Source organism: Clytia hemisphaerica, unplaced genomic scaffold, assembly GCF_902728285.1.
Source record: "Clytia hemisphaerica strain Z4C2 unplaced genomic scaffold, Clytia hemisphaerica genome assembly, whole genome shotgun sequence".
Taxonomy (NCBI): Eukaryota; Metazoa; Cnidaria; class Hydrozoa; order Leptothecata; family Clytiidae; genus Clytia; species Clytia hemisphaerica.
Window position 1 is genome coordinate 215,428 of NW_027103614.1, and position 27,077 is coordinate 242,504.

Consider the following 27,077-nt stretch of genomic DNA (forward strand, 5'->3'; position numbering starts at 1 on the left):
ACTTATTAAGTAAACTTATTATCCCGTAACGGTTACGGTATTATCATTAAGGCACAGTAGTTTTAATGGGTATCGATATTGACTGCCGTCCTGGAGCTCGGGATTCAATTCCCACACGGTGTTGTGATTTACTTAGCAAGTGAATGTACCTTCCTCGGGGCCAACCCATATCATACGCAAGGGAAATCGAGTAGATAGAAAAACACAATGCACAGTGAATGAGGTGAAAGTGCGCTGACCTTGTTCCCTAGTTGTTCATAGCTGAACCATTACCCCCGGAACACTACTACCATCTGCTACCCCGGACCAAATATCCCCCACTGATGAAGGCAACAAATTATTCTGGAAGAGACCATTTCTCAATTTTTGTTTTCAAATTATACAAGTTTTTTTACAAGAACAAACTATACAAGGCTTTGATGGTCAAAATATTAAGATTAAGTTAAGAACATCTTTAAAATCATTGCGGACTCTAAAACACCCGATTTCTTAGGAAAATGGACAAAAAATACTCACAAAAAGGTGAAAATAATACCACTTTAAAAACATTATTTATGCTTAAAACTCAAAAAGTTATGAATATCTGGCTTCAAAAAATATTCGATGCTCTTATAACGTGAGAGCAATGAGAAGCAGCAAGACTAACCTTTTCAGGGCGTGTTAGTTTCTTCTTTTCTTTGTTACACATTTATAAAGGTTATTTACATATATACATCATATTGATCTGTCTTTAAGTCTTCTTGTGATATTTTGTTTACTGCGGTGGCAAGAAAGCGAAGTCCAATACAATCGGCTGAGGCTGTATCGGAATTAAACAAAGAAGATATTGTTAAGTTACTGAAAAAGGTATATCTATACCAATCAAAAATGTAGAATTCGGTTGTTATCGTAAGGTTCTTTTTCAAATAGCGGTCAGTTGAATAACAAGTTTGAATTAGGATGCAATTTTGTGCTCGTTTGTTTCAAAACAGCGGTATATTTTTTTTACAAACTAAAAGCAAAAGATGCAATAATTGGGAGACAAAACTTATTCTTATATTTATTTCTATCTCAAAAGAGGAGTTTCTGGGAAAGACGAGCGATTTTGGTTCAAAGAATGAAAAAGATGAAGTATCACCTTCTTCCAATACTTTAGATAAACCATGCGTAATATTTCTTCGTCTTGTAAAGGCACGCTGTTACATAACACATCGACCTGGGTAAGAAAAATGTAGATACAAAGCTTGCTGTTGTTAAAGGGGCTCTCTCGTAGAAGGTATTACCGCCCGTTAGATGGATAATTGTGAACGCGGAAAGATATATGTGCTCAGAGTTTAACGCCGTAAACATCCTAATGGAGAGTTTATGTATTTGCACTATTGAGGACAGCAGAGTGACTGAAGCGATTTGGGAGAACCCGCAGTTTTGACCCGCAAAATCGAGAACGTAAAAATTTTATTTTAGGAGCTAACCATTCCCGTCATTAAAAACACATAAATAAACTCGTTAGTGAACGCGGGAAGATCTATATGCCATAGTGTGCAGAGGGGTCAATATACCCCCATTTATATTTCATCTCGACTAAATAATGCATCCCCCTATTTTAAAAATTTTTCGAATCCGCACTAACCATTCACAAACCATTTATAACCAAAAAAAAATTCAAATTTATATGGTAAGAAAGGGTATAAAATGGCGCCACAGGCAAAGAATTTGCCTTTTACATTGCTATTTTCTTGGACTACTTTAATGGGATAAATTTTCGCGGGGATTAAATTTCGCGGTTGAGCTCATCCGCGAAATTTTAAGATTTCGCGGGGATTAATCTTCGCGGATGAGGGATTTCCTGATTTTTCGCGGGGATTTAATTTCGCGGATTGGGGTACAAATTAAAATTTTTGAAAAGGGTCAAAACATTGAAATAAAATTTTTCCAGGAAAATTAAGAATTTTTTTTCAAGTAATAAGAGGGTGTTTTGGAATAGGGCGAGGAGATATGTATTACAACTATCAAAAGTTGAATTTGAACTTCCATGGTGCGGAGCTAAATTTTCACAGCCTATTTGGGAAAAAATCTTACATATCCTTTTAAATGTTTAATTTCAAGCCAGTTGAATTACCCTCTTGCATTGAAAAGCTTTTAACAATAAGCGATCACTTTAGATAAAAAATTTTCCAATACCTCTTCCAAGTTTGTAAATTTGTGAAGAAAATTTTGAGGAAAACGATTTTTTGCTAACAAGCATATCGAGGATTTGACCTTTTTCGAGGGTTGCCTCATGTAGAAAAAAAAATAAAAAACGATAAAAATAGAAATTTCGCGGATTGCAAAAAAAATTCAAATTTTTCGCGGAAACTAATTTTCGCGGATAGGCCTTTTTCAAATTTCCAATGGGACTTATTTTCGCGGATGACACCCAAATCCGCGAAATCCGCGAAAATTAATCCCCGCGAAAATTTATCCCATTAAAGTATTATACCCAATTCTTTGACCAATTTAAGATATAATACATATTTTTACCAAAAAATTGTTATCCCTCCTATTTTTATTTAATACCCCCCTAAAAACTCAAACCCCCCATTTTACTCGGAAAATCTCTTATCCCCACTATAAAGCCTTTCTTGAAAAGTTGGATTCTCCCTTAAAGAAGGGGGGGGTTCACACTATGTATGCGCCAGGTTTAACATTAACACCCTACTTACACTATGGTTGATGAAATCAGGTTCATATTGTCTTTTGATCATCTTCTTGAGTTGGAACAATTTCACTCGGAATGAGCATCGCACATAAGGATTTGACAGCTCCTGTTTTGTTAAGAAAAAGAAAAAAACGTCATATCGCGCATTGTGCATCAGGCGAGAAGAAATAGTAAATGTATAATAATTTGAAACGCGCAAAATAGTGTAAAGACTAAGGGATGTAGGCTTTGAATCTCAGTGAAGGATTTCTAGAAAGAATGTCTTTTCAACCTTATGATCGAAGACTCCAACTAGTTTTCTAAAAATCAATTAACTACATTTGAGACAGTAATCTATTATGACCTGAAGGCTCCCTCTATCCACTCGAAGATAGGGGAGGGCGACACTTCTTTCCCTGGATTTCTCCAATTTCTCCCCTTACTCAATTTCTTTTAATTGCTGAGTATCATTTTGAGTATCATTTTCGCCAGCTTTGGGATCGAAACCACAATTTTGCACACCGTAGCTGGATGCTCTACCTTAACACTACGGCCACTAAATAAAATGACGGCCACTAAATAAAATAAAATTCGAAAATTAAGATCAATACTTACAGATACTCCTTCACTTTCCTCTTCCAACATTTCTTCTTCGTCCTGCTGTCTACAAAAGTCGAGTCAAAAAATAAAAGTTTAATTTAACAGATTAGAAAATCTGATCTTCAACATAAAATGTTATAAAAGCTTGTAGTACTCGTTGCTGCTGTGCAAATCACACACATCATCAAAGTATCGTAGCGAAAATAGTAATGAAATCCTGGAAAAGAATCGGCAGCCTCATTATCGCCAAAAAGAATTGCCCGCAAAAAATTTCGTTACTTGCCAAAAAAATCGTCCCTTTTTGGTGATGAATAGTTTTTTTCCAACAAAGAACTCGGTTAAACTTTACTTAAAGGGGCTTATTTAAAGACGAGAGTCGTTAATAATCCGTGAAATGAGTGTTACATCAAATTACGATAATTGCTACAGGGGACTTTTCATTTGTCCCTTTCATTATTGTTTGCTTTTTTTCTACTATGCCTGCCTTAATCGTCTAGCATGCTAGACTAAATATCATTGATTTTAATCAAATACCTTGAGAGTTGTAGGTATAAATTGACTTGCTCATCATTTCGGTAAAACAATGGAAATTCTTTCATGTTGTATAACGGCTCCTCTTTCTTCTCGGCTTCCTCTTTCTCTGGATAAAACAAAAAAATATAAAATCATTTCGATTTTTAAAGCCCACTTGAGAACTCAATTCAAGTCAGTGAAGTTTTGACTTATTAAGATTTTACAGTCCACTCTCTGATAGACTTTATCGGAGTTTTTGATTTTTCTAAAAAAGCGATGCATTGTGGGATTTTTTCGGGGTATTACAATAGAAGTCTCTAGGGAATTTTACTGTAATACCCCCGAAACAATCCCACAATGCATCAGGGAGGAGTGTCTTCCACGAATTCATAATATGCGTATTGGAAGTGAAATTAAAAAGGGTTTTATAAAATAAGAGAAAGTGGAGTTATAGTAACTGTAAATCATTTTAATTGTTTTCTTTCGTAAAAGTACCGAGTCAGCAGAAAACTGATTCTTGTACATGGATGGATAATGAACGAACAGACAAACGGCAAAAGGGGAAGGTGTCTAACAAAAAGATATAAAGATGTAAGGTGTATAGTCCATGCAGTACCATTTAGAAATGATGACGGATTTTTAACGAAGATTTTCAAAACTCGATACACAACCTATATTGGCGCATTTTGTTATATCATGACTTACCTGCATTCAATTTTTGTTGTTCTTTATAAAATTCCATTTCTCGTTTAGCTTCGTCTATGAAATAAAAAAACGAGGGATAGTTAGCAAACCTCAAATCTCAAAACTACTTCTCAAATCTTGGCAGAAATAACAGGTTCCTTTTTTTTCTTTCGAAAAAAATTTCGACTTTTTATAAGGAAGGAATTACCTCTATTTTTCTTTCCATCTTTTTTGTAGGAGATTCAGACTTTATACAATGAAAAAGTAATAGAGAAATTATGCTCCAAATTCTCAATCAATAAAGAAGGATGATGTCAACACAAACCTTTTTCGATATGTGTTAGTACTTTGGATATGATGTCTTGCATTGTCCTATCAAGTCTAAAGAAAAATATTTACTCAATTGATATCCGTTGAAAGGTGTAGATCCTGCGTTATATTTTGGTCATAAAAAATCCGGCATGCCTAATTCGTTTCCTTCTCCTCTCAGTTTTGAAATGTAGATTCGGATGAAATCGTTTTGGTTTAGTCATATAATTAAATACCACGGAATCCCGGGTTTGGACTACTATTAGTCGGGTACCTGAAAAAAAATTTGCACGATAGATCATTGGCATCATTGTCTTGTTGAGCTTAGTACCTAAGAGATTATAAAAAATCAGTGCATAATTTGATTTAGAAATCTTGAAATAGTGCGTTCGAATATTTTTGGCTATCAGTTTTTTCCTTACCTCAATCCAGATAAAGGTTCAGTTTCGGGAAGGTTATTTCCACACGTTGGACATTTGCGGAAGATTTGGATATGTCTGACAATACAACTTTTACAAACTACAAAAATAATAACATAAACTTAAATCAGACAGATGATATCAACTAAAACTCAGATATTTTGTCGCAGGACTTATTTTGTCACTAAAAGAATTCATTATTGTTTATGAAAAAGGTGAAGTTCGCGTTTGGAAGAGGAGACAGTGAATCGTTTTTTTAGTCCCAAAAAATGAAATCCTGAAAACAATCAGTCGTAATTTAGGGATTTACAAAAAAATAGTTAAAATGTCCTGAATTTCTGATTAAAACCTTAAATTTCAGATGACGAATTATTTTGTCATTTAGACGATACTCGGAGAAAGAATACACCTATTTCCTATTAGCAGATTCATGCAAAAGTCACGAAAAAACGTTGAGTAAACAAACTTTTGATTGGCGGAGGCATGCAAAGATTACCTCATACTCTGGACATTTTAAAAAATATGCTTGTATATGCAATATTTCAGCCAATCTAGAGACTTTCTCGACGTTTTTCGTGACTTTTTTACATGAATCCGCTAATAAACGTGTATTGATGGAATAGCGAAATCGAAAAAGAAAACCACTGTTAAACGATAATGAGATCTTAAGAAGTTAATGACGAGCGAGATGTATATTTCTTACACGTATGAAGACATTCGACGATCGTTGTGGCGTTCACCAAGTAACCTGCACATAACATGCAAACAATGTGTGGATTCAATGCACATAACATAAATTTGTGCTGTGGAAGCTGTTTCTGTTGCTAGAAAGGAATGATTAAAAATTCTAAGGAAGGAAGACAGTGACAAATTGTAGACTTTGCCCGTTTTTAGCTGCGTTTAATTGACGGATATTCGCAATGGTAATGCAATAATGATATTCAGAAAAGTCAGAAGGAAGTCTCAAAAGCTTTTCTTGGAGCTGTTTAAATATGGTTAAAGGTCAAAATTACACCTGCAATTATGGATACACATTCATCCTTCAATCGGATAGTAATAAGTCTGATAGTAATAAGTCTGATAAAATGAGCGAGTGAGTGTCAACTTACATTTTCCTGTATGGCGCTATCGTTTTCATTGTTGGTACTTTGGGGTGCGATTTTTGTTTCAGAAGTAATTTCTTCATTGCTTTCTTTATTGGATGTTAACATCATAAGAATAACTACAAAATAATTTTGAAAAAAGATGTGACTAAGTTGAATGCCGGAATAGAATCTATATAAGGGTTGCGAGTTCAGTTAATACTTGTATGTAGGGAGAATATTATTTTGGCTGGTTGCAGTTAATTTTTTTGATAGTTTTGTGCATGGAGCCGATGGGACGGTACACTGCTTTACTAATTGAAAAATTCCTCTAACAATAGTGCAGTGATCACAACGACGAGAAAGAACATTTTACTGTCTATGGCAAATATGAGTTTCATTAATTCGGGTAAATGAGCTGTATTATTCGGTATGTAATTCACCCATCTTATATCTGCTCATACGATGAAATTTGGAAGATACAATTCGAAGGAATATCCAATGTTTTCATTTCTGTCTGCACTAGGCTCTTTGACCGCTTGGAAGTTTTAATTCAACATCTTTATTTAGGATTTTGTGATTAAAAGATGATATCTCAAAAAAAATAATTATTTACTCGTGAAACAATGATTTTTTCAATTAGATATTTGAACATAAGTCAATCTTCCTTTTAGTTTGAAAATATATCATCAATATGAAGTTTCGAACGGGTCAAAGTACATTTTCTGTAGTTATAAAACCTGCTCAAATAAAAACAGACAACATATAAAAAAAGCTGCAATAAATAATTAAATTTGCAGCTTTAAGCGATTCAATGAAAATTTGTTGTAGCACTTACTGGTGAAAAGGGTTTGGGGACAAGTTATAATCATATAAAAGAGATGAAATGAAGGTACAGCAACAACACAAAATCTTCAATTCGACAATAAGCTAATCTACATTTTACAGTCTAGATTCCTCCAAAATGAGAATTTTTTGCGTACTTCTTGTAAGTAAAACTTTCTCTTTTACTTTGTGGCCGGTTAATGCATTATATATTCTACTGATTTTTTTAATCAAATGTATTCTTTATTTTTTTAGGCTGCATTCGCTTGCACTGTGTGGGCTGCACCAAGTAAGGCTTATGCTATAAAATTTCATACCCAAATGCAAAAGCATGATAACAAATGTTTTTTTTTGTACAACAAAATGATCATAGTAACCCTGCTTATCAGAAAATACAAATTCTGAAAAGCCAAGTTTACATTTTTCTCCTGTTAATAAATACCCTCTTTTTCTCTATACCTTATATTTCCTCTAGACTGAAGATAATATATTTCCTTGTTTTGAATTTCCAGGCCCAAAAGACAACGACGAGCTAGCAGAAAAACTTTGCAAAGGACTATGTATTCATTTAAAAAGAAATTGTGGTCAAATGCTTGGATGTGGTAACGCAAGATTTGACGTATCAAAACATTGCCCTGAAACTTGCGCCGCCCCAGGTGAAATTATTTTCAAAATTAAAAACGTTCTTTTCAAGGAAAAAAATCACAAGAGCAGGAGCCTTGAATCAGACCACAAATTTAACAATCTGAGCACCAGGTTATAGAATTATTGCTAAAAAACTTATTTAAGCACTTACCCCTCGAGTAAAGAAAATCTCGATGAAAATGATAACTGGGGCTGAAAATTTGTTCTATCCATATAAATTTGAAATTGGTTACACAATATTTTATCTTTTTCTGAACGGCCCGCTCTAACTAATTTAACAAAAGTCGTCCGGACTAATATTTTTTTAACTTGACAAAATATGTGTTAACCTCTTCAAAATATAGTGTACATGGTGTTTGAAACACACCATGTAAGATTAATATAAAAACTTCCTTCCTTCAAATTTTCAGTCTCAAAAGACAACAACGCATTGGCAGAAAAAGTTTGCAAAGGACAATGTATTCATTTGAAAAGAAATTGTGGTCAAATGCTTGGATGTGGTAACGCAAGATTTGACGTATCAAAACATTGCCCTGAAACTTGTGCTTAAAGAAATAAAAGAGATTTCATAAAATGTGTCTGTTATAAATATATTAATAAAAAACATTCATTTCTTTTCTTTAACTTCTTTCAGTTAGTAGGGGGAAATTTGTTCGTTTTTTTTTGAGGTCGCTCGATTTTTTTTGTCAAAGCACGTGTTATACATTTTTGGAAAGCTAAGGGGTAGGGGAATCAAAATAACTTGGGTGCCAACTTTTTTCCGGACACTTTGGTATGATTTTCGGACAAATATAATAGGGTCAAAAATTAATGAAAATCTTAGCTTGAGAAAACGGAGACCTGTTGTATATTTTTGGAAAGCTCTCAAAAAATAAAGATTAAAGACATATTGCAAATATAGGTGATTTCTGTACCTAACTTGAGATATTAACCCTTAAAAACAGTGTTTTTCAGCCAGAAGCAGCTGTTTTGCCAATAATCTCACTATCTCGAGTTTTTTTTTATTCTGCTGCAAGATACACCTAAAATAATGCCAATTTATGCTTCAAGTTTGATATTTACTCTACCGGGTGTGCCAGAAATAAGTTACCCCCTTTAATTTGATATTCAAGGAAGTAAAATAGATTTTGCAAAAATTGTCTCAGAATTGTTCAGAAGAAAGCCTGACAATTAACCCTACGTGGGACTCTTTTCTTTTTAAGTGACCCTGAATGGAACTGAAATTTCAATTTTCCATTTTTTTCCAAATTCCCCTAAAAAGTACCCTACCTGGGACTCATGGAGATGAAAAAAGGTACCCTGACCAGCGATACATCCCTATATACCCCTTTTTGCCCAAGTAACCCCCTGGGACTTCTTCTACCAAAATATTAAGGTGCAATGTATCACTCTTTGGTTTCTTTATTATATCGCTATTGTTTTATGACTTTCTTTGCATTCATTAACGATCACCCTTTGGTATCAATGGTTCGATCACAACAAATTCATTAAAATCTATCCAAGAGTTTCGAAAGCTTTTCTACTGTATGTGTAAATCATCTTTTACAAAGATAGAGAAGGTCTGAAAGTTTTGAGAAAAAGCTTCGTTAGAGATGTGACAAAATATCTCTACCCACACATGATAAGAAATTATTTATAGGGATGTCTAACCATTTAAATCAGTGCATAATAGAAATACATTTCCTAAAAATAAGATCGTATTGTATCTTTCATTACAACGATCATAGCTGTCAAACTGATTCATCCATCGGAGATATTCATATCTCTGAGGAGATGGTACAGAATCAATTGAAAGAGCTCATTCAACCATAATAAGTCATTCAGTCCAGACGAAATACACCCTAGGATACTAGCGGAATTATCTGACTATCTGTCTCTACCCTTGGCTGTAATCATGAACAATTCTTTAGTTGAAGGCTCATAACCACAAGATTGGAAGGTGGGACATGTCACACCTATCTACAAAAACAAGGGACCTCAGAATTTGGCAGTCAATTATCAACCTGTTAGTTTGACATCGGTAGTGTGCAAATTAATGGAATCAATACTGAGGAAACACATCATGAAGCACCTTTCTGATCATAATATTTTATCAAACAAACAATATGGCTTCATTAACAACCGTTCAACCGTGACACAGCTTTTCAGTGTTTTTTCCAAGCACCCAAATGCCCCTGTTAGACGGTGACATTAAACTCAATTCAAATTGAGTTCATTGATAAATTCTATAATTTTAACCGTTTTAAAGTGCTAGTTAAGACAAAAATATGCTTAGCTTTCTGAACCCTCCACCAGGGCTAGCCCTGGACCCACAGGGGGGCTCAAGGCGCCCCTAGCCTCTGATATCGCGGCTTTCGCCTTGTTAAAAACTCAATTTGAAAGTACAAACGGAGGCATTGCTTGGTGCTTGGAAAAATCCCTGAGCTTTTGTATTATCTGGATGATTGTTATGAGAGCATCTCTGAAGGAAACGTTGTTGATAGTATCTACTTTGATTTTGCTAAGGCTTTCAACACTAAGGCTAGAAATCTTCAATACTGATAGTAAGAATGTTCAGAGCAAACTAGAGTTCTACTAAAAAGCCTTACCGTAGGATCGTCTAATATTGACATGCGTCTTCTAATTTCGACATAGCTGTAGGCTGGTCTTCGAAATAAAAAATCAAACATAAACATACATACCAAAGTTATCAATCAATCACTAAATTGTACTCTCCCTATCCATCACAGATTGTTAATGTAATATGAGAAATGTGAAGTGTTATTACTTATATTTGAAAAGAAAACTTCAACGATGTAATCACTAAAAAACTAGTTAGCATGCTTTCAATGAAGATGCCCAAATCACAACAATACCGTAAGTTGGTTTAATTTTGACATCCCAGGGGGGGGTCAACATTTATAATACCAACCCATAGCCCAAAAACCTGACTTTTGACCTTTTGAGCTAAGTTAACACCACCACCCTAAAATTGGTATCGATACCAACTTGAAAATCATAATTTTCAGAAAAAGGGGGGACCCACCCCCTTATTTTGGTATCGATACCAACTTGAAAATCATAATTTTCAGAAAAAAGGGGGCACCCCCTTAATTTGGTATCGATACCAACATGACTTTTTGAATTTGACAAAATATCATGGGACCCACCCCCTAATTTAGTACCAATACCAATCTGACAAATTTGAGTTTAAAGCTGTTTAAAGGGAACCCACCCCCTCCCACACAAACAGGGTACTAAGAGAAACTTCAAAAAAACTCATTTTTGAAATACTCTTTCTTCAACACAACACAAAAAATGTCATATGCTAAAATAGAAAATGACTAAAAACTGACAATATATAAAAACAAACCCAATGAAGCTAGCAAAATCAATCTGAATCATATTATCTGAATATAATAATGATGTGCAAAACTAGGAGAAGCTATTTATTAGTACATAATTTTAGAACAGAAATAGATTCACTCATTACCAAATGCTATCACAGAAAAATGCTTTTGCTTCAGGCTTGATCAAAATAAAAACTTGAAAATATCGAAAAAAGTCCAAAATAAACAAACTTCAAAGTCATTTAAACTTATTACTCATTTACAGTCATTATACTCAAAAGCTAAAACAAATCCAATTGAAACCTGTTTAGACTGATATGTACCCCGGTGTATTTTCTAGCTATAAGGGCAAAAATTAGGAAAGTTTTGCTGTCATTTTGATATGGATACCAACTTTCTGAATCATATTATTTAAAAAAGGGGTACCCACCCCCTATTTTGGTATCAATACCAACTGAGGATAACTCTTTTTTCTAAAAAAAGAGGGACCCACCCCCATCAATACCAACTTGACTTTTCAGACTTTTAAAGGAAAAAAAGACACCACCACCCGGCTATGGGTCTGGTATCTGGATGTTGACCCCCCCCTGGACATCCCTCTTCTAATTTCGACATCCTTATTTAAAGATATGAATGGTAGGAAGGTCAGAATCTCTGATTGAAACTTATTTTTTTGCTAAGCAATCAGTTAAGGAGTCCATCAGTGATTCCGACCTTCCTATTATTCCTATCTCTAAAGAAGGATGTCGAAATTAGAAGAGGGATGTCGACATTACGCCAACTTACGGTATTTTGCACGCGAGGAATTTTTTAGTAAACCTTTTTACCGTGAACCGAAAATAATTAAAAGAACCCGGTTTCCTTATGAATTTGAAAAGGGACCGGGTGCGCTAGGTGCGGCGCCTAGAAGTTTAACGCGGCCTCTTAGCGCCTAGAGCGCGTGCTTGCAATAAACAATAAAGACAGGGAAACCAGGTTGACTAAGCGCGCGAATTATTTTTATCACTTGAGTTGAAGCGTAATAAAGTTGTAAAATTTTAATAATGGACACGAGAAAGTTACGAGGAAGTTTGCATGCGTTTCGTGTGTTGTGTGAAACTGCTTATAATTTGGCTGTTTTTTTGATTGAAAGGATTGCAATGTTTACTGAACTTCTAGTTTGATGGATGAACTTGTTCGATAAGAATGATACTAAGAATTTCATTGAAGGTTTGTTTTGATTATTTTACAGATCCGGTGTCGAAATTAGAAGACGCATGTCGATATTAGACAATTCTGGTATTTCATTGGGCACCATCGGGCGAGCTTCTTACTGTCTTAGAATTTCTTTTGATATATACAGTATTTCATCATAATATATAAGAAATCTAAAGACTTTAAACACAACCAATTATATATACTAACAAATTCAACTCCTGTTTATCCCTATACCTCCACGCCCCCAGATATTCACACAAGGCTGATGGAATTTAATGTTATGTTTACCGTAAGCCGCCCGCGTGTTCAAAAACCTGCCGCATCAAGTTGTCATTATTTGCCATTATCTCGAAAAGTTGTCATTATTTTTCCTCCCACTGAGCAGAGAACAAAAATTTTCGAAGTTGATATCAAAACTAACGGCCCGTGGCTTTTTTAGATTGTTACAACCCGAACCGCCCTCTAGTACTAGTAGTCTTTACCGTGTGAATTTAATTTTGTCATATTGTGGAGATAACATTATATAATTCTCTAGCGGGAAGAAAAAGATTTATCTCTTTAAGCTCGTACAAACGGGAACCAAAAGAATCAATAAAAAACTCTTCCGATCACCGTAACTCAATGTTAGACTTCGGATTGTGTATCTATAAGGAAAAATGAAAAATCTGGTAAAAATAAATGTTTATGGGAAAATAATGAATAATGAATAATGAAAACTTGGCCGCATCAAATTCTGAAAATCGTCATTACGGTAAACATATCATTAATTTCCATCAGCCCAAGGTACAAGTGTGCAAAATATTAATGTCGATTTTTTAAGTCTCCATCCGTCAGCGGTCCAGCGTGCCCCGACGAACTGCATAAGTTACATTTGGCTAAAGCTTCAGATGCATCCGGCTGGACTTAGAATTTTTTTCAAGTTGAATAGTGACCAAAGGGGGTCTCGAACCGGGAACCTATAGGTTCCGAAACCAATGCCCTATCCACTAGGCCAAACCGGCTGACGAAAATTCGTTATTTGGGGCTACTTATACGAAAGTCTTAGTACTATATATAAATAAGTCTGACTGACGAGTTAGGCTAACTGTTATGATCGCCATTACTCCGAAGAAGCCACCACACGTGTGCACCGCCGGGTGGGTGCACCGCCGGGTGGGTGCACCGCCGGCCGGGTGAGGGGTTAGGGATGTGCAGCCACCCTGGTGCAAATCCCTAACCCTATGCTACGCGCGGTATATATGCGCGCGTCCCGCGCGGCCGGATGCATCTGAAGCATTAGCCGAATCTCCAAAGTTTTTAGCCTCGTTGTCTCTGTTGTCGTTTTGGTAGCTATATTGTGAATAAAAATTGAAAAAGACGCAATTTATATATTACATATACCTTTTGTTTGAACGTTGGAGTTTTGAGGTTTTTGTTGAGGTAAAGCACTGGTTTGGTTATGTACGTCTGCTGTGTTGATGGAAATGACTGGAAATGAAGTGATGCCAAAGTGCCAAAGTGAAAGTGAATGGGTTGGCAAACGATATCATCCACCAGGATGCATCCTCTCTTATTTTCCACCTATTTTCTACTTTCCTATCTTCTATCCTGATTTTCTGACTTTCTCTAGTGTTTCTAATTGTTTTCTAAGTATTTTTCTGAAATTTGCCCGTACCGGTGAAATAGGTCTCCGACCCCGGCTCGAACCACCAAATACAAGCAACCTTGGTTTACAAACCCAATGCCTAACCGCTAGCGCCAACGAGACACGGCAAAAAGCTGTCATTCACAAATACTTATAGTGTGTAATTTACAGACCTTTATTAAGAAAGCTCCCAACCCTACCGGTGCCCCTACAAGGATCCCTACGGGATCCTAAGTTAGGTCACAGGGTACGGATGCCCCTAAGAAGGCCTTCGGCCTTATATTGTGACTCTCGAGCTCCAACCCTAACCCTAACTGATAATAATCGAACCCCCGTCTAGGTCCGTAGATTGAAAAATTTCACTTGCATCCTGGTGGATGATATCGTCTGCCAACCAAGTGAATGGTGAACAGAGACCACGCAGCAAGTCTGCCATTTTGCGCCCTGAGAAAGTGGGCGGATCTTCCGGTTGCACCCTCTTCACCGCATAAATGCCTCTCGTAAATTCTGAGTTGATTGATGGTGTCATCATCCAACTTGGTAACTCGGTTAACTTTACTAGGTCACAGTGTGGATGTAAACCACACTGAAACGACCGCCTTCCATCACGCATCACGCTCGCGAAAGAGCGACTTCCGAATATAAGACATTCAGGCAAAAAAAAGAGAAACACCTGGGTAATCTAGTTAAAAAAACCGAAAGTAAATGGTAGACAAAGTAATGAGCCAAGGCAAAACGAGATTAGCGTACCACTATGAAAGAAACCGCCTCCGGCGGTCGATTACACATTGAGAAAAGGAACAACTCGAATAAAAGATATAAAAAAGAAACCTAGACAAGTAAAGAACCCGAGTTATGACATGAGAAAGGAATGCCTTAAACTTAAAGGGAACTATATTTTCGATTTTCAGGCCTCGTAAAATGAGGACCCTGCCAGACAGAAATTCAATGAAATGTTCAGCCCGGTCAAATAAGATTTAGACATTGAAAGCAGGCAAAATTTTGACCCTGTTAGATGCAAATTTAATGGGCCAAAAGTCAACCAATTTCCAAAATTTAATGAATTTTTCAGAGCTTGAAAAAGGGTCCCTTTTTTATACAAGCAACACGTTCTCGTGTATTTTAATACTCTATTGTCACCAATTCCTGCAAAAATACATCAAATTCACTCCAATAGATCGTTAATCTAGAAGTAAAGCCCTCTCAAAGTATAAGAGAAAGTACTCGACAAATTTAAAATCATTCGGTCCAAAATTTTGGTAAATTCGTTCTTCTTTCAAAAAATAAGAATTTTATATGACAGGGTGTTAAAACGTATCTCGACTGGGACACTTTAGCTTAAAATCATATTGCTTCGTCTCCTTGTACACAAATCAAATTTTGGAAAAACAAATATAAACACTCAAATTAAATAACTTTCATTTCATATTTTTCTTATTCAAAAAATCTACTATTTTATACCCAACCAGTAAGTTGCGTATTTCCAAAAAAAAATTGTCTTAAAAAATGTTTCCTTTCTAATAAAATAAAAAAAGTTATTGTTAATAAGAGAAAAATACAAAAGCTATTAACATTTTTTGTGATCCAGAAGAAGAGAGGGGCTTTTATCTGGCAGATTGGTTACCTAATGACTATACAGTAGTATGGTATCGTGAAGACCTCGTTAAAATTCTGTTATACAACCTCGCACTTCAAAGTGATAAACTTGGTCGCATTTTCCGCGTGCCACCGCACACAACTTGCTCCGTAGGTTATTCTTTATTAAAAAAGTGTTCAAGTTTTCTTGCTAAAGGGCAAACAAGGTGGATTCAAATTGGCTTTCAAAACCTACAAAATCATTCAATATAAATAAAAATTTACAAAACAGAGAACAGCGTACAGAAAAACAAACAAACAAAACAAAAGAATATTCAGTAAGAAAAAATATAATTTAAAGAGCCCTTACAATAAACATGAGCCTCAATTTCTAGAAAAAACAACAAAAAAATGATTAATTCAGTATAAAAAAAGTAATAACCTAGTTTCCAATAATGTAATGTACATTATACAAAATGAATGATATTGTCTTCATAGAAAAAAATGTTGGCCGGTATTGTGCTGTTCACAATATTTTTAGAGAAGATTTTGGTACGGCTGTCTAGATCATGAATTAGCTGAGCGTTCTGGTAGCCACAGGACAAAAAATTCACCGCTAGTTTTTGGCTGAATTTAGTGAAAACATGTAATCTGTTGAAAAAATTGGAGCTTTTCACCACGAAATATGAAAAGATTGCAGCTTTCAACGCTAATTCATAGAGTTTTTTTTCTCCATTTTTCTGATGTCCAGTCGAGCATTTTTCAAATAAGAGACGTGGGGACAAAGTTAATTAACAATCTCTCCTTATAGTCGTCAATATGTGAAAAAGACAAAAAACGTACTATCACAGACTAGCTGGATAATAATGTAATAGTTGATCACTGTAAAAAAGTATATACAATCTTATTGTAATATTCATTATCAACAAAGACTTACAAAAAAAGCTGCAAACCAGTGAATTTATTTCTTGTTACCCCATGGCATGAATTTTCCTTTTCCTTGACGCCTTTGGTGAAGCCCAGAAGCATTAACCGCTGCTAAAGGCTTTTGTTCGGGCGTTTTATGCATAGCAGTGAATGTGTTTCGTACGGCCTCTTTGATACGCGAAGCGGTATCAGTTAAAGTAATTTTGCGTTCAGGTAAGGATGATTTGTGACGTAACCAGTTGTGAGTGAGAACCTGAGAAATGAAAAATAAGATTTTAAGTATTGATATTATGAGAAATTACAATCCATGTTGCTTTATTTAAGTTTACCAAGCTCAAAACTTGAGCATTCAATGATGAATATGTATGTTCACGAACTAATCGATCGATGCGTATTTAACTTTCTCATACATTCAAAAAATATTTCAGACTGCAAGATTACAGTTGAAAAAGAGAAAAGAATCAGAAACAAACCTGTGACGCAGACAACCTTCTCCCAGGGTCAATGTGCAGCATCTTTTTCAATAAATCCTGAGAACGAAGATACGAAAATGCATTTTTAATCAAGCTATCATCATACAGTCGTTGACTAATTTTTTTTTTCACTTCATTTTTTTCATTGTTATTTTGTTGTTAGGTTTTTGCAAAATAGTCGAACGTGCGCAACGCACTGGGCTCAACTTCAGTGGCTTCAAACCATTCAAAGGCTCAATTGTAGACCCCCAGATATTCACCCAATGAACAAGTGTGCCAAATTTCAACCAAATCCGATCATTTTGGAGGCCTGTAGACTGCTCCAAAGCTTTAGCCTCGTTTTGGCAAAAAACTCGTTCCCAGGCCCCAAAAATCAAAATTTTTGAAAAAAGCAAAAAGCACCCCCAGATATTCACCCAAGGAACAAGTGTGCAAAATTTCAGCCAAATCGAACAATTTTTGAAGTCTCCAGGCTGTCCCAAAGTTTTAGCCTCGTTTTGGCGAAAAACTCGTGCCTAGGCCCCAAAAATCAAAATTTTCAAAAAAAGAAAAAAACACCCCAGATATTCACCCAAGGAACAAGTGTGCAAAATTTCAGCCAAATCCAAGCATTTTTGAAGTCTCCAGGCTGCCCTAAAGTTTTAGCCTCGTTTTGGCGAAAAACTCATCCCCAGGCCCCAAAAATCAAAATTTTCAAAAAAAGAAAAAAACACCCCCAGATATTCACCCAAGGAAGAAGTGTGCAAAATTTTAGCCAAATCCAAGCATTTTTGAAGTCTCCAGGCTGCCCTAAAGTTTTAGCCTCGTTTTGGCGAAAAACTCGTCCCCAGGCCCCAAAAATCAAAATTTTCAAAAAAAGAAAAAACACCCCCCAGATATTCACCCAAGGAAACAAGTGTGCAAAATTTCAGCCAAATCCAAGCATTTTTTGAAGTCTCCAGGCTGCCCTAAAAGTTTTAGCCTCGTTTTGGCGAAAAACTCGTCCCCAGGCCCCAAAAAATCAGAATTTTCAAAAAAAGAAAAAAACACCCCCAGATATTCACCCAAGGAACAAGTGTGCAAAATTTCAGCCAAATCCAAGCATTTTTGAAGTCTCCAGGCTGCCCTAAAGTTTTAGCCTCGTATTGGCGAAAAACTCGTCCCCAGGCCCCAAAAATCAGAATTTTCAAAAAAAGAAAAAAACACCCCCAGATATTCACCCAAGGAACAAGTGTGCAAAATTTCAGCCAAATCCAAGCATTTTTGAAGTCTACAGGATGCCCTAAAGTTTTTGTGACAGACAGACAGACACACACACACACACACAGACAGACATTGTCAGATTGTAGCTCAACTGAAGTTGAGAAATTGAACCTCATGTTCATGTTTAAAATTATTCTTATAAAAAAGCGTGTAATCTGTTAAAAATTCAGTTCTAGACTGCTTCATAGTACACCTGTGCCAAAAATCAGCTTTCCCATTGTTTAGATTAATTGACAACTTCAACAACAGGACTTAGCAGCTTCAGCAGTAATGTGTGTGTCCCCAAGAACCACCAGAGAGGTTGATGCTTCCGATGCGTGTCAGGATCATGGTTTCACAGGGTCGGTGTATCTTCGGGGCCGGTGGCAAATGGTGTTCGACTGGAAAAGTTGAAAGAGAATCATATCAAAAATATGGAAATTATTTAAGGTTTTTAGTGCATTCTTTTAAAAGATGACATGGCGGCCTGCCCAGGCCTGCCTCATGAAAAGTCACGCTATTTATTTGACTCTGATGGTTAATCATTTATAATACTTTGTTCAAGACTTCGCTTATTTTAATCAGGTTAATTTTTGGGAAACTTTCTAGGTTAAATTTCTAGAATGATTTTGAAATCAGTTGACAATGGCCCTGACAACGCCAATGTTGTGTTTTATTTTTTTTGCACCCAACACAATTCCGTGAGTCAGTATACTCAAGCGATTTCGAGAGATTTTTTTTCGCAAATATGACAGCTTCATAAAAACTCGAATTTAAATAACGTTGTGAAAACAACTCCTAGGTCGAAAACTCTCGATAACAACAAATGTTAATTAAGGATTCCAGGGTGGAATGAAGAGAAGGACTTTTTACTGACCCAGATAACATGGTATACATAAGGACACCAAGAGACCAGATATCACAAGCAGCATCGTAACCTTGTTTCTTCAACACCTGAAAGAATGGTTAGTACAAGTTATTATATAAGATATTATTATTTGATCTCCCTATATCGAGCTCGGAAGGCAAGGGGAACATCTGTTTTCTTCGAAAGAAAGAAGGATTCAAACTATAAAGCGATTCTCATTGGAAAGACTTACTTCACTGTAGAAATTAGCTGTTTGGATAAATTTTAACACATCAGAAAGTTTAATTACTTTAATTAAATGATGTTGAAATTGATTGAAAAGTGAGTAGAAGCCATTAACACTCACCAGACTCGATTCTTGAACATATAAAAAGTCATTACCCGTCTTGTAAGAAAATACACAAAGCAAACGAACCTCAGGAGCAACGAAATTGGCAGTATAACAGGGTGTCATGAGGAGACCATTTTCAGCACGCATTTGTTTGGCGAATCCGAAATCCAGGATACGTATGGATTCTGGCGTACAATTCTCCGTTGCGAAGAGGATGTTGGAAGGTTGGAGATCTCGATGAACAACACCTTGCTGGTGAAGGTAGTCAATTGTTTTGGTCAAGACATCCATAATGTAGGCGGTCTCTTTCTCCGACAGATACTTCTGACGGTAGATTTTATCGAGGAGTTCCCCACCGACCATACGTTCCATTACGAGATATGAACTACGTGCGTCTTCGTACACGTCGCGCAAGGTGCAAATGTTTGGATGTTGGCCGTAACGAAGCAAAATCTAAAACGAATGAGAAAATCCTTGGAACTCATTTTCATGGCTAAAATTTCAGCAGAATGATAAAGTAGTTTAGGGCATTACCATAATCTAACTGTATATGAGTAGACCTCTTCCTGAACACGATGTATGTCGAATGATTAAAAACTCCAGTTTTAAAACAATCACATGTGGATGTATAATTAATAAATGTACGCACTTTTTCTGGTCATTGTTTTGATGTTAGAGTCTGCTAGGGTTTTTAATTATTCAACATGAAAACGTCATTAGGAAAAGGTCTTTAAATATGCGAGCACACTTTCAAGTCAAATCTCTTCTTTACCATAATAGTTTTCTAGATCAATAGATCTAAAGGGTCAATCATAAGTCATTATCATTATCATTAATTGTAAGTTGTAAAGCAAGTAACATGGGAATAAAATCACGTGAACTTAATCAAACGTTTTGACTGCACCGATATAATTTTGCAACCCGTGTATTGAAGAATAATTAGTCAGAAATCTCTTGTATAAAAGGGCGTTACGGAAGGAGAAAAGAAAAACCGTACAAACCTCGACTTCTTCAGAGGGGTCTCGTTTACTTTTGTCAATAATCTTGACAGCATATTCTTTGCCCGATGATCGGTGAACGCATCGTTTGCAGACCGAAAATGCGCCCACACCAATCTCCTGAAATCGTAAAAGTATCATCAATGACCACCTATTCTTATCTTCAATAAGCGGACGCCAACACAATCGGCGAATTGTCCGCTGGAAGTTTCTGCCTTTTTAGAAAATAAGGGAACAACTGAATCATCTTATTAACCTTTAAAGAATTTCCAGATTGTCTACAAATAGTCCCTCGGTACTAGAGCTCAAGCTTGATTTTAATTAAAACTGAGGCTTGAATAAAGCTTTTTTAGGAGTTTGTGCCATAACAGAGATCAGCAACGTATAAGAAAGTTGATTCAAATGAAAAACGAATTTGAAAAATTGAAAAATCTATTCAAACCTCTTTGATGTCATAATCATCGTTGATATTTTTGACAGTGGTTGAAGCAGTGGGTACGTAATCACTTGACGATACACCACCACCGCCACCGTTCAAGTTGTTCACCAATTCCATCGCTTCCTATAACGGATGTAACAAAATGTCAAAATCTTTGAAATTAAAGTGACTTTTTCTTTATGACAAATATTTTCTTCAAGTGATCGAAAATAAAAATGAAGAAACAAAGCTTGTTTACTTTGATATATTTTTCGCGACATTCTTGATGCAAATTTTCGGAAACGTAAATACAATAAATTTAATCTAGTGAATATTAATTTTACTATAATAACCAGTAGACATGAGTAGAGACTGTATTTCATGTGTATTTATTTAACATAAACCCCTCCTCCTCTTCCATAACCTACTTCAATTTTAATATTTAGATTTGCGACTCCTCGATCATCGAAATGAGAGCCTAGTAGCTGGAGGAGACTTTATATTAATCAACATTTGTCGATTTTTTCCCATTAGAACCAGATGAAGCGCTGGTTACTTTACCTCTGGTACTTCTGTTAGGGCGGATGGGTCAACATAACTGAAGCCACGGAACAATTGGTTGGCACCGGCACTCGGCGGAACGGCGGGAGAGTCTAGAATAAAATAGAAAATTTAGAATCGGATACAAAGAAAAAATAAATTGTAATCAGAATTACTTATCAGTAAATTGTGAAAATATTTTATTACTTTGACTTGGTGACTGAAAAATTCCACCTGATAAAATTAGTGGTATATGTCTTTACATATTAGATCGCCGCTTTCGGTAATATGCACTTTCCGAACTAAGATTCTACAATTCGTCTCAAGCAGACAAAGACCAGCAAGCCCTCCTTGTGTGGAAATAAACTCCACACCCAATTTCTCAATTCAAAAAGGCTACTTTCCATACCTGAATTTTAGCCCAAGAAGTGGAACGGTATACGGGGAGTGGAATCTTAGCCAAAAACGACAGTATTTATATCAGGCACGACGCAACGGGTACGGCAGGTACGGCGGCCGCCGTACCAGATTTCACAAAAATACCCGAAATTTTCCTCTTCGTCGGTCAAATCGCTATAAAATCGCTTAAATTTCCTCATTCGCCGTACCAGATATAAAAAGCTTCCGTCGTGCCTGTATATACAGAATTTAAAGAAAAGCAAACTAACCTTTAGGATCCCTTGAAGTAAATTCTTTATCGAAGTAGAAAGTGTCATCATTTCGAGAGACGGCCGGTTTAAAAGGAGGATGAATGGCTTTCTTATATAACAGCTACAAAAAGAAAATAAATAAAAACAAAATTAAAATTCAAGAATTGCAGAAGAGCAAATGACTGCTGAAGTAAATAGCGTCTTATAATATAGCAGGTATAATCCTAAAAGGTGTAAATCCGTAACGCGTGCGAATGTGTAGAGCTACGTTAAAAACATAACTCATGAGCGTGGCACGATTTGCACTGGTTTATGCAGAGGACATTTTTTCCCTAGCCTTCCTTAATATTCTATAGCATGTTCAAATAAAACAAACTCTAGTGCAGAATCAAAAGAATTGGAAGATTTATCCTTGAAAGGTGATACGTACGTCAAAATCGATGTTTGCGAAGAATGCCTGCGTTTTGATTTCAGCTAAGCCATTTTTATACCCTAAAAAGAAGAGTTGAAATCGTGTTACCCCAAAATGAAAGAGAACATAGGGGTAATGAATGAGCTTGACCAATTCAAATTATTATACATGAACATTGACAGTTTTAGGTAGAATTATAGAAAAGGTGTATCCAGTTTCAATCACAAAACACCATACCTAATCTATTTTGTGGGTTTCTTTTGAAGAGAGCACGAAGCAGAAGTTGTGCGTTTGCACTCAAAAATTGTGGCATGCCGAGTTTTGCTCTAAAAGAGAGAAAGAACGAAGGTATAAACAGATTTTGTGTTACAACTTCTTGTCGTTAAAATGTACACTTTACTTTCAACCCTCCTTTTAGGTCGTGTCCTAATTGTTTGTCATGTTTGAGGAGGCTTTACTTCCACCTTTCACTATGTATGTGAGGCCATTTATTCTCCCTAAAACGACCCGTGACTCGGTAAATCGCAAAGGGTGTAGTGGAAAAGGTGAGGTTTTATATTTTCGAGCCTGATATTGAAGCTTCTTTTCTCGCACTTCTAAGCCAAGGTAAGATTTTAGATGTAATTTCGATTGAACCACAAAAAAATTATAAATAAGTCAAGAAAATGAAAATAAAACTCACTTTAGAATCATGGTCATGGTATCCTTGCGGTTGGCTCCTTGGAAGGGTAGAGCACCCGTCAACATTTCGTACTGAAAGTTTGTAAAATAAGATTTGAAAATGTCACTAAACTCAAACCCTTTAATGCGATAAACTACAAGAGAAGAGACAACTTGTAGTTTTTAAGAATTTCAATAACAAGTGCAAGGCTCGTTTGTAACAGTGCTTTATTCATTTGGTTGGGCAAGATAATATATTAAGCGAGTCAAGTTAAAGGCACTTTAATCATGATATGCACACCACTAGAAAATTTTGTAGTTAAAACAGTGGTTTAGATCAGCAAATTTCATGAGATCATAAATTAAATCGTCATCTTAATCCTGATATGCACTCTACAATATAATTTTGAGAATTGCTAAAACACTCTTTAGTGGGTTCAGATCATAAAGTGAATCGGTGTATTTACCATGAGGACACCAAATGACCACCAATCAGAGGCCGTCCCATGACCCCTTCGATTGACGACCTCGGGTGCCATGTATTCGACGGTTCCACAAAACGAATACGTTTTCTTCTCCACATCAAAGATAGACTCTTTGCTCAATCCAAAATCTAATTGAAAGAGAAAAATCACGGTTAAATTCGTTAAACGTTAAATACGTTAAACTCTGGAGGCCGTATCTGAGACAAAGTTGCACCCTAATAAAGAAGCACTACTCAGTAATGAATCGAGAGTGGTAGACCGTTTTTTCTTGAACACTTGTGATGTAGCTTTGTCCCGAGTTTATAAATTCCTTAATAAGCATCCTTTAATACACGTTCAAAATAATTTGAGTCAATGAGTGCAAAACTGTTTAGCAAGCAATCTTGAACGTATGAAGGCGGTGGGAAACTTTGCTGATCGTTCCACGTACCTGTCAGTTTGATGTGGCCATCGACATCTAACAAGATACTATGAAAGAAAAATTCAGTATTTAGATCAATTATTAGGGTCAGCATCAATAAGACACGGCATGAACCCCCCCCCGGCCCGCAGGGGGGGGGGCTACAACCAAAATCTTCCTGAAAAAGGCTGGGGGCTGAATTTTTTTTCAATTTCAGGGGGTACCTATGATCTCTGGGGGTATCTAACTTTTATGCAGTAAGGTCTGGGGGCTTGGGAACTATATTTTATCTTGCTTTTATCTAACTATCATTATTCTTTTCAATTGTAAAAATATACAATTTTTTTCATTTCTTGACATATACTCAAGTCACAGAGGGTACCAATCCCAGGGGGTACCTACTAACGTCTGTTGTTTGGGGGTACCTAAAATTCAGGGGGTACCTATTTTCTTAGGGGGTACCTAAACCCCTGGTCCATGCCATGTAAGAGATAAATGGGAGAAATTCAATTCTTGTTGAAAAAGCCTCCCTTACAGAACAAAGGGATGATAATATTGAATTGAATTTACATCCTTCGCTAAACATCTATTTTGCCAACAGTGTTATGTAGAAAAAGTGTTTATTGTGAAGTAGAGAGAGAAAGGGGCTCAAAATCACAAACACAAACGACAGAAGCAATACACCTTCTACAGAAATGAATTTTAAAACTTCCATTTCAGTTATTCATGATATTCATGATGTACAGCTTTATACGGGAGCACCTGAAATAGCCCGGGCGTTTGCAACTAGTTTTATTATCTAAAATTAGAATTAGTGCGTATCAACCGAACTTTTCCCAGTGCTTCCGTGTAAAACATTACGTCATGAATATCACGAATCGGGTCTGGTACATACAGCAGTAAACAAAAAAAAATTATACTTTTCTGGTTTCAAATCACGATAAACAATTCCTAAGGTGTGTAGATGGTCCAAAGCCATGGCCAATTCAGCGAGGTAGATTTTGACGTCGTCCTCAGTGAACATGACTTCTTTGGAAAGTCTGGTAAACAGATCTCCTCCACGGAGAAATTCCAATACTAAGTATAATTTGCCAGCCGTTTGAAATGCTAAAGAAACAGAAGTAAATTTGAAATTCAATAAATGATTTTTATACAATACGCTCATTGGAAAACCAAAAATCTGCTTCAGGTATTGAGAGTTTTTAACTTGAAGAAAGTCGTTTACCAGGTATTTTACGAGAAGTTCGAGTTACAGTTAAACAGTAATTCAAATTATAAGGTCCGAATTATGAGAGGTTTCCTGACTCTCAACATTTTGAAAAAGATAATCATTTTGTGAAATTTTAGTATAGTTACCGTAGTGTAGTTTCACAATAAATGGGTGAGCGACATCCGCTAAAATGTCTCTTTCCATCTTCGTTCGTACTCGATCACGCACTAAAAGAAAAATATTCAAAGAAACTCACAGTCTTTCATTAGTTCACCTCCTCAGGGGGGGGTCATGCAGTTATTATATAAACACTATGACAATTACTACCGTGGTGGTATATAAACCAAAATTTGGGAAAACAGTTACTCCACCAGTGGACTAACTGCAACATGGGTGGTGCCTAAGCCCAAAATTGTCGATTTTGGTAGGATATGGTGTACTAAGTGAGCACATTTTTCAGTTTTTCACTTAAAATTTTAGGTTATTAAAAATTCCAGAAGCAAAAAATTAAAAAATTTTTTTCAAAAATAAGATTTTTTTTCTTCAATCAAGGCATGAAAGATATTTTAACAAACTTGGAAAATGATTGAGATATTTAACTCTTGAACGGTCGTTAATAAGACGTACCCAGTAAAATGGTATCGAAAATGAGGAATTCAGTGAAAAAATTGCCAAATTTGGCATTTTTGGGGGTGGTATACACCAATTTTGAGGGTAAAATCAGTTAGTACACTATGGAATAACTGCAAGGGTGGTGGTGTCTGTAGAAAATATCCAAAATTGCAGTTACTCCACATAGTGTCAAGGAGTAACTGCAAGACCCCCCCCCTGACCTCCTTGATAATGCATGAATAGAGAGTTATATTTTTCAGCTATAGGTCTAGGGAGTGCCGAGTTCATTTCAAGAACTGAAAATAGCATGTAGATCATACTGTGTGCCTTCCTGTATAGTCGACCACTTGTGCCTGCTTGTGCCCAAGTTTCTGATATATGTAAGTGTATAAGGGTTTAGATGTATTTTTGTACTTTATTTAGATGAAGTTGGGGAAAGAAAGAAATTTGACTTTGAGGCAGACCTCCGGGGGGGGCACCACTCCAAAGTAAACAGTAAACGACCGACCGTACGTGCAACCCTTAAGGGTCCCTTATTCAAGCTTCCAAAAGTGCACTGTAAAGGCCGAAATGAGCAAAGATGATTAATAATTACCCTTAAGTGTAGCCTTCTTTAGGACCTTCATGGCATAAATATGCCCGATATCATGTCCGACGATCTTTCGAACCATGAATACCTAGAAATCAATTTTGAAAATATGTAGTCATCATTAAATTTCAAACCCTTATAACTTTTGACAAATAAGCATTTAAACCCCCTATGTAAAACATGTTTTAAAATTTTGCCCTCAACGCTGGTGCTAATAGTTTTCTTTAATTCCCAAAGAAACTTTTGGTTGCTACTGGTGGTCGCGGCAATTTCAAAGAGTGCCAAAATTCTAAATCTTTGAAAAGAGACTTTACTTTTCAGATTTGATACAAACCCCTTTCGTGTTTGAAGAAAAAGGGGTATTGTAAAAAGAAAACGAAATAAAGAGATGAAACTTACATAAAGGGTTCAGTGGAAGCAGAAGCCATCACATCATACATCGATTAATACAGAGAAGAAAGGGAGAAAGATACGAAAGTTCTCATTCAAGCTTTAAAAAACCTGATGGTGTTTGATGCTATAGATGATCTAACATGATGATACACTCTAGTCAGCTGTCTCGTCTATTAACACACAAGAGACACTTTAGAGGTCGATTTGATTCCCCCTTTTTACATCTTTCTTAATAGGCTTGATTAAAAATGCTTAAGCTTCCTTTTGACAGAAAAGGTTTAATAGGATTGCGAGGATGAGCAAGCGTTGTCGTTCAATCTCGAATTAATACCCTAGCTACTGGAAAAAGAATCACTATGAAATCACTATACTATAAATAATGTCTTTGGTCATATTAAGGTGTACCGTTTGATTGTAAACAAGTCTATTATT

The 27,077-nt window shown here is 36.1% G+C and overlaps 4 protein-coding genes across 5 annotated transcripts in view; 1 reads left to right on the plus strand and 3 right to left on the minus strand.

Annotated features, from left to right (window-relative positions):
- Nucleotides 1–735, minus strand: part of LOC136802215 (transcription factor AP-2-beta-like) — a 53,091-nt gene extending 52,356 nt beyond the window's left edge. The window contains exon 1 of the mRNA XM_067058930.1: nucleotides 647–735. The gene's annotated coding sequence lies outside the window, so the exon portion shown is untranslated. The remainder of the gene's footprint in view (nucleotides 1–646) is intronic.
- LOC136802217 (polycomb group RING finger protein 1-like) lies at nucleotides 643–14,195 on the minus strand. The gene is made up of 11 exons (XM_067058932.1): nucleotides 13,640–14,195; nucleotides 6,291–6,403; nucleotides 5,885–6,005; nucleotides 5,185–5,281; nucleotides 4,779–4,834; nucleotides 4,475–4,528; nucleotides 3,791–3,896; nucleotides 3,272–3,320; nucleotides 2,682–2,783; nucleotides 1,118–1,195; nucleotides 643–799 (listed from the first exon to the last, which is right to left on the minus strand). Exons 2-11 carry the CDS (start codon nucleotides 6,393–6,395, stop codon nucleotides 755–757), a joined length of 813 nt encoding a protein of 270 aa, XP_066915033.1. The 5' UTR covers nucleotides 6,396–6,403; nucleotides 13,640–14,195; the 3' UTR covers nucleotides 643–754.
- On the plus strand, nucleotides 7,089–8,343 carry LOC136802218 (uncharacterized). 2 transcript variants are annotated; one of them, XM_067058934.1, is made up of 4 exons: nucleotides 7,089–7,155; nucleotides 7,344–7,377; nucleotides 7,601–7,744; nucleotides 8,144–8,343. In XM_067058934.1, exons 1-4 carry the CDS (start codon nucleotides 7,150–7,152, stop codon nucleotides 8,281–8,283), a joined length of 324 nt encoding a protein of 107 aa, XP_066915035.1. In that variant the 5' UTR covers nucleotides 7,089–7,149; the 3' UTR covers nucleotides 8,284–8,343. The 2 variants fall into 2 exon arrangements, with proteins under 2 accessions (XP_066915035.1, XP_066915034.1); XM_067058933.1 differs by lacking the exon at nucleotides 7,089–7,155 and adding an exon at nucleotides 7,162–7,251.
- Nucleotides 14,196–16,193: 1,998 nt separating the features above from the next.
- Nucleotides 16,194–26,339, minus strand: LOC136802219 (ribosomal protein S6 kinase alpha-3-like). The gene is given in 18 exon segments (XM_067058936.1): nucleotides 16,194–16,638; nucleotides 16,859–16,941; nucleotides 18,382–18,433; nucleotides 18,435–18,480; nucleotides 18,957–19,033; nucleotides 19,363–19,731; nucleotides 20,280–20,396; nucleotides 20,719–20,838; nucleotides 21,256–21,347; nucleotides 21,903–22,005; nucleotides 22,315–22,376; nucleotides 22,534–22,622; nucleotides 22,979–23,049; nucleotides 23,424–23,569; nucleotides 23,872–23,909; nucleotides 24,762–24,948; nucleotides 25,198–25,278; nucleotides 26,259–26,339. Coding segments are annotated over 18 exon segments (2,028 nt in total). The 5' UTR covers nucleotides 26,335–26,339; the 3' UTR covers nucleotides 16,194–16,419.
- Nucleotides 26,340–27,077: the final 738 nt, after the last annotated feature.

Excerpts from the sequence above, each read along its gene's own strand:
- LOC136802218 (XM_067058933.1), top strand. The coding sequence starts at position 7,228 with ATGAGAATTTTTTGCGTACTTCTT. Across the intron at positions 7,252-7,343 it reads GAATTTTTTGCGTACTTCTT|GCTGCATTCGCTTGCACTGT; the intron begins GTAAGTAAAACT and ends TTATTTTTTTAG. Across the intron at positions 7,378-7,600 it reads CACTGTGTGGGCTGCACCAA|GCCCAAAAGACAACGACGAG; the intron begins GTAAGGCTTATG and ends TTGAATTTCCAG.
- LOC136802217 (XM_067058932.1), bottom strand. The coding sequence starts at position 6,395 with ATGATGTTAACATCCAATAAAGAAAGCAATGAAGAAATTACTTCTGAA. Across the intron at positions 6,006-6,290 it reads ATAGCGCCATACAGGAAAAT|CAACAGAAACAGCTTCCACA; the intron begins GTAAGTTGACAC and ends ATTCCTTTCTAG. Across the intron at positions 800-1,117 it reads ATCTAAAGTATTGGAAGAAG|CCTCAGCCGATTGTATTGGA; the intron begins GTGATACTTCAT and ends ATTCCGATACAG.